Genomic DNA, 7,506 nt, shown 5'->3' with positions numbered 1-7,506 from the left:
TTGATCCTATCTTGATACAGGATAATGATATAGTAACCACAGGGTTGGGGTCAATTCAAATTGAAGTCAGGAATTGACTGGAATTTAAACACTTTTGACATAGCTTCTCCTTTTTCACCTTATTGAGAAGTCATTGAGAAGTCATTGAGAAGTCATTGAAAACAGATGCCATTTTTTAATTATTTAATTGGAATTTCAGTTTACTTCCTGAATTGACTGACTTCAATTCAAATGGACCTCAACTCTCTGGTAACACACATCATTGTTTCACGTCTACCTTACTTTACCATTGATGACACAATCATTCAATCAATTGATGACACACTACTCCCCCCCTAGTTTTGGTACTAGTGAAGGAGAAGCTGGGTCCTCTTGTTCTGTTGGTTGTGTCATTAGTGTGGTTTCTTTCCTTTGAGAGATATATATAAGGATATATATATATATAGTTTTTTGCATTACCTCTTGTGCTTTTACATGACACTCCAGCAGACAGGCAGACGAACAGTGCTACGTAGTAACCAGTCAAGGAAAAGGAAACAAAATATGAAATAAAAAGGGTCAGCACTTTCCTAAACAGACACTTGTGACGTACAACATCAACTGAATGTTAGAAAGAAGGGCACCTATTGGTAATTGGGTAAAAAAATAAAAAAAATCTGACATTGAACATCCCTTTGAGCATGTTGAAGTTATTAATTTATCTTTGGATGGTGTATTAATACACCCAGTAACTACAAAGATACAGGAGTCCTTCCTAACTCAGTTGCCGGAGAGGAAGGAAACCACTCAGAGATTTCCCCATGCAGTCGATGGTGACTTTAAAACAGTTACAGAGTTTAATGGCTGTGATAGGAGAAACCTGAGGATGGATCAACAACATTGTAGTTACTACAATACTAACTTAATTAACAGACAGAAAAGGAAGCCTGTACAGAAATATAAATATTCCAAAACATGCATCCTGTTTGCCACATGGCACTAAAGTTATATTTCAGAAAATGTGGCAAAGAAATTCACTTTTTGTCCTGAAAATGTTATGTTTAGGGCAAATCCAATACAACACATTACTGAGTACCACTCTCCATATTTTAAAGCATATTGGTGGCTGCATCATGCTATGGGTATGCTAGTGGTTAGGGTAGCCTAGTGGTTAGAGCATTGGACTATTAACCGAAAGGTTGCAAGTTCATATCCCTGAGCTGACAAGGTACAAATCTGTCGTTCTGCCCCTGAACAGGCAGTTAACCCGCTGTTCCTAGGCCATCATTGAAAATAAGAATTTGTTCTTAACTGTCTTGCCTAGAGGTAAAGGAAAACATGGTCTGCTTTCCACCAGCCACTGGGAGAGCTATACACCTTTTAGCAGGACAATAAGGCTAAATGTACACTGGAGCTGCTTACCAAGAAGACAGTGAATGTTCCTGAGAGGCCAAGTTAAAGTTTTGACTTAAATCGACTTGAAAATCTATGGCAGACCTAAAAATTGTTGTCTAGTAATGATCAACAGCCAATTTGACAGAGCTTGAAGAATTTAGAAATCCCGAGCTGACAAGGTAAGAATCTGTCGTTCTGCCCCTGAACAGGCAGTTAACCCACTGTTCCTAGGCCGTCATTGAAAATAAGAATTTGTTCTTAACTGACTTGCCTAGTTAAATAAAGATATAATAAAACATTACAAAAAAAATGTGTTGCACAATCCAGGTGTGGACAGCTCTTAGAGACTTACCCAGAAAGACTCTGCCTTAACCAAAGGTGATTCTAAAAATGTATTGACACAGGGGTGTGAATACGTATGTGAATGAGATATTTCTGTATTTCATTTTCCATACATTTGCAAACATAAAAAACAACTTGTTTTCACTTTGTCATTATAGGGTATTAGGTGTAGATGGGTGCGATATTTAGTTGTTGTTGGTGTGTGTGTGTATGCAGGTGCTTGTGTGGTGTTCTTACTGACCTGGACCGAGGCAGGCCAGTTGGTGTTCGTCTGTCGGTCCTCGTGATGGTAGCATTTAAACTGCAGCTCCACATCTGACCTGCAGGGGGACAGAGGAAAACGCGTCATACACACTGCATTAGTAATTCAACTGCTGTCACTTCCCATAGCTGCTTACCTTGCAAGCAAACACTGCTATTGTTCTCTGTCTGCTGGGTGCGTTAGATTTAACACACCCTGCTATTGGTCTCTGTCTGCTGGGTGTGTCTGTCTGTCTGTCTGTCTGTCTGTCTGTCTGTCTGTCTGTCTGTCTGTAACACACCCTGCTATGGTACCTGTCTGCTGGGTCTGATTTAACACACCCTCTATTGGTCTGTCTGTCTGTCTGTCTGTCTGTCTGTCTGTCTGTCTGTCTGTCTGTCTGTCTGTCTGTCTGTATTCCTAATATGTTATTACTAATCTTGTATTATTTCAATTGTCTCAAGGCTTAAAAATCATTCTTTAACCTGTCTCCTCCCCCTTCACCTACACTGATTGAAGTGGATTTAACAAGTGACATCAATAAGGGATCATAGCTTTCACCTGGATTCACCTGGTCAGTCTGTGTCATGGAAAGAGCAGGTGTTTCGTATACTCAGTGTAGGTAATGGCGTGCCATTTGGAATGTAGCCTGTGTGTGTGGCCTCAGAATATACATGGATTTCCTCAGGGTGGAAGTTACAGTCCCCATTGTTAAGGGCTGCTTTTCTTGTTCATGTTGAGAGCCGAGTCTCCTAGCAACATGGGAAACATTGGACACTAAGTCAGAGTGTGAGAGAGGCTATGTGGACCTTCTGAGGTAGGATAAGTTTATATTTGATTTATTAAAGAGTTTTTAATAAAACTTTTTTTTTTTTAAAGACATCAGATTTTTGTTATTTTTCATGTCTTGCTTAACAAAACTGTAGACCTAAAGATACCTTATAAAATCATGATATTTTATTGAAAACAAACATTTTGAGCACTAAATCTGCAACAACTTTGCCTGCACACGACTGTTACGAAGTTCACATGACTTCTCAAGTTTCCATGACAACATGTTATTATTTATATACAGTATTGTGCACACTGTACACAACAAGGCTTTGGGTTGTATAGTGTGGAATTTAAATGTTACCTTTCAATGGCAATTGATATGTCTCTGATAGTTCCATTTAGCAATCGCTTTTATCCAAAAGCAGGTGACCCCGGGAATCGAACCCACAATCCTGCCCATTTGCAAGCACCACGCTCTACCAACGGGAGCCATATCAGCCCTTCACATCCACAATAAAACTCTGTGATATTTCTCTTACAGATCGTCATGTCGGTCTTTAACAGCCCAGATCCCTGTGGTGAAAATAAAATATCTGACAGGAACACGGGTCATCACGACGATAATGTTATGTCGTACACGGCCGACGTTCCCAACATGGCCACTAGGGGCAGTCCACGCTTTGGAGCCTTGAGTCACCACTCCTTCTTCTCCAGACACAACCCTCACCCACACAGAGTCACACACATCCAAGGTGAGAGACCGTATTGGACCAAGGCACCCTATTCCCTATGTAGTGCACTTCTTCTTCTTCTTCTTTTGACCAAGGTCCATAGGGAATAGGGTGCTATTTGTGACACAGGCTCCGCCTTCCTTTTCCTCTATAGGTCTAAATGGGATTCCAGTGTGCATGGTGAATGACGACTGGTACGTGACCACCTCACTGTTCCCCCATCCGCTCATCAAGAGTCAGGTATTCAGGACGAGTTCAGGAGCACCTTTCTCCCTGCCTGCAGGACACAGCGTGTTCGGAGGCAGATACAGCACCGGACACAGAACAGGTGAATTTATCATTTTGAAATGAACATCAACAGATTAGAACATTGAGACAATTAGTTATTTTTCAGGTCATTTTCACATGGCCACCTGCGACAGCAGACACCACTGCCAATACTCAAATACAGTAGCTACTGAGGGTCTCTCCACTCTGGAACTTGTCGCTTGGGGTATGTCTCTATCAGTTTTGCACATCGAGAGACTGACATTTTTTCCCATTCCTCCTTGCAAAACAGCTCGAGCTCAGTGAGGTTGGATGGAGAGCAGTTGTGAACAGCAGTTTTCAGTTCTTTCCACAGATTCTCGATTGGATTCAGGTCTGGACTTTGACTTGGTCATTCTAACACCTGGATATGTTTATTTTTGAACCATTCCATTGTAGATTTTGCTTTATGTTTTGGATCATTGTCTTGTTGGAAGACAAATCTCCGTCCCAGTCTCAGGTCTTTTGCAGACTCCATCAGGTTTTCTTCCAGAATGGTCCTGTATTTGGCTCCATCCATCTTCCCATCAATTTTAACCATCTTCCCTGTCCCTGCTGAAGAAAAGCAGGCCCAAACCATGATGCTGCCACCACCATGTTTGACAGTGGGGATGGTGTGTTCAGGGTGATGAGCTGTGTTGCTTTTACGCCAAACATAACGTTTTGCATTGTTGCCAAAAAGTTCAATTTTGGTTTCATCTGACCAGAGCACCTTCTTCCACATGTTTGGTGTGTCTCCCAGGTGGCTTGTGGCAAACTTTAAATGACACTTTTTATGGATATCTTTAAGAAATGGCTTTCTTCTTGCCACTCTTCCATAAAGGCCAGATTTGTGCAATATACGACTGATTGTTGTCCTATGGACAGAGTCTCCCACCTCAGCTGTAGATCTCTGCAGTTCATCCAGAGTGATCATGGGCCTCTTGGCTACATCTCTGATCAGTCTTCTCCTTGTATGAGCTGAAAGTTTAGAGGGACGGCCAGGTCTTGGTAGATTTGCAGTGGTCTGATACTCTGTCCATTTCAATATTATTGCTTGCACAGTGCTCCTTGGGATGTTTAAAGCTTGGGAAATCTTTTTGTATCCAAATCCGGCTTTAAACTTCTTCACAACAGTATCTCGGACCTGCCTGGTGTGTTCCTTGTTCTTCATGATGCTCTCTGCGCTTTTAACGGACCTCTGAGACTATCACAGTGCAGGTGCATTTATACAGAGACTTGATTACACACAGGTGGATTGTATTTATCATCATTAGTCATTTAGGTCAACATTGGATCATTCAGAGATCCTCACTGAACTTCTGGAGAGAGTTTGCTGCACTGAAAGTAAAGGGGCTGAATAATTTTGCACGCCCAATTTTTCAGTTTTTGATTTGTTAAAAAGTTTGAAATATCCAATAAATGTCGTTCCACTTCATGATTGTGTCCCAGTTGTTGTTGATTCTTCAGAAAAAAATACAGTTTTATATCTTTATGTTTGAAGCCTGAAATGTGGCAAAAGGTCGAAAGTTCAAGGGGGCCGAATACTTTTGCAAGGCACTGTATATATATATATATATATATATATATATATATATATATAGTAATAAGAATCCACAGAGAACCTTTAAGTGATAGTCCACTATGTGCTCTTCTCTGCCTCTCTCCATGGCTCTCCCTGTGTCGTTTGTTGCCGTCTCTCTGGTCTGCCCTTTTCTGTTTTCCTACCATCCTCTCATCCTGTCCTGTTTATAAAAATAAAACATATTTTTATGGTAATTGTTCTTTTTCACCTGCAAATAAACCATGTTTTACTTTTCACTGTCTGTTTCTCACTTGTTGTAATTTCTGCAAATAAATTGATCTATTTAGAATCTATAGAGCATATTAAAGTGATACAGTTACTGTGGGCTCAACACACCTCTGTTCTCTCTGTAGAGCATATTGAAGTGATACAGTCTACTGTGGGCTCAACACACCTCTGTTCTCTCTGTAGAGCATATGGAAGTGATACAGTCTACTGTGGGCTCAACACACCTCTGTTCTCTCTCCATCTGTCCTCTTCTGTCACTTTCTCTGTGTCTTGTCTGTTGCTGTCTCAGGTACTTGTTAGTCATTGCCTCCTTTGTCTATCTTCTTATGTTCTGGCCTGTTCTGTTCTTCTGGTCCCCATCATATCCTAGTATTGTCGGGGGTGCCGTGAGAGTTATTTTAAGATACTCTAACAAAGAAATAGGGTTTCTGACATTTTCGGAAGATCAAATCAAATGTATTTATATAGCCCTTCTTACATCAGCTGATATCTCAAAGTGCTGTACAGAAACCCAGCCTAAAACCCCAAACAGCAAGCACTGCAGGTGTAGAAGCATGGTGGCTAGGAAAAACTCCCTAGAAAGGCCAAAACCTAGGAAGAAACCTAGAGAGGAACCAGACTATGAGGGGTGGCCAGTCCTCTTCTGGCTGTGCCGGGTGGAGATTATAACAGAACATGGCCAAGATGTTCAAATGTTCATAAATGACCAGCATGGTCAAATAATAGGTCTGGGACAGCTAGCACCTCCGGTGAACAGGTCAGGATTCCATAGCTGCAGGCAGAACAGTTGAAACTGGAGCAGCAGCACGGACAGGTGGACTGGGGACAGCAAGGAGTCCTCATGCCATGTAGTCCTGAGGCATGGTCCTAGGGCTCAGGTCCTCCGAGAGAGAGAAAGAAAGAGAGAATTAGAGAGAGCATACTTAAATTCACACAGGACACCAGATAGGACAGGAGAAGTACTCCAGATATAACAAACTGACCCTAGCCCCCCGACACATAAACTACTGCAGCATAAATACTGGAGGCTGAGACAGGAGGGGTCAAGAGACATTATGGCCCCATCCGATGATAGGGCCAAACAGGAAGGATATAACCCCACCGACTTTGCCAAAGCACAGCCCCCACACCACTAGAGGGATATCTTCAACCACCAACTTACCATCCTGAGACAAGGCCGAGTATAGCCCACAAAGATCTCTGCCACGGCACAACCCAAGGGGGGGCGCCAACCCAGACAGGAAGATCACATTAGTGACTCACCGGCCAGGCAGAGACAGCAAGGGCGGTTCGTTGCTGCAGAGCCTTTCCGTTCACCTTCACACTCCTGGGCCAGACTACACTCAATCATATGACCCACTGAAGAGATGAGTCTTCAGTAAAGACTTAAAGGTTGAGACCGAGTTTGCGTCTCTCACATGGGTAGGCAGACCATTCCATAAAAATGGAGCTCTATAGGAGAAAGCCCTGCCTCCAGCTGTTTGCTTAGAAATTCTAGGGACAATTTAGGAGGCCTGCGTCTTGTGACTGTAGCGTATGTGTAGGTATGTACGGCAGGACCAAATCAGAGAGATAGGTAGGAGCAAGCCCATGTAATGCTTTGTAGGTTAGCAGTAAAAACCTTGAAATCAGCCCTTGCTTTGACAGGAAGCCAGTGTAGAGAGGCTAGCACTGGAGTAATATGATCAAATTTTTTGGTTCTAGTCAGGATTCTAGCAGCCGTATTTAGCACTAACTGAAGTTTATTTAGTGCTTTATCCGGGTAGCCGGAAAGTAGAGCATTGCAGTAGTCTAACCTAGAAGTGACAAAAGCATGGATTAATTTTTCTGCATCATTTTTGGACAGAAAGTTTCTCATTTTTGCAATGTTACGTAGATGGAAAAAAGCTGTCCTTGAAACAGTCTTGATATGTTCTTCAAAAGAGAGATCGGGGTCCAGAGTAACG

General features: G+C 42.2%; 1 protein-coding gene across 2 annotated transcripts in view; it reads left to right on the top strand.

The window, feature by feature from the left end:
* Positions 1–2,506: 2,506 nt before the first annotated feature.
* The window catches only part of LOC112223953 (protein TBATA-like), a 16,163-nt gene continuing 11,163 nt past the window's right edge, over positions 2,507–7,506 (top strand). For both annotated transcript variants that reach the window (XM_042305859.1, XM_024387250.2), the window contains exons 1-3: positions 2,507–2,774; positions 3,273–3,483; positions 3,617–3,790. In XM_042305859.1, the coding sequence (XP_042161793.1) occupies positions 3,279–3,483; positions 3,617–3,790 (379 nt within the window). In that variant the 5' untranslated portion in view covers positions 2,507–2,774; positions 3,273–3,278. The remainder of the gene's footprint in view (positions 2,775–3,272; positions 3,484–3,616; positions 3,791–7,506) is intronic.

Source organism: Oncorhynchus tshawytscha, linkage group LG25, assembly GCF_018296145.1.
Source record: "Oncorhynchus tshawytscha isolate Ot180627B linkage group LG25, Otsh_v2.0, whole genome shotgun sequence".
NCBI lineage: Eukaryota > Metazoa > Chordata > Actinopteri > Salmoniformes > Salmonidae > Oncorhynchus > Oncorhynchus tshawytscha.
The sequence above is the reverse complement of the archived record's forward strand: the minus strand, read 5'-3'. Positions and strand labels throughout refer to the sequence as shown.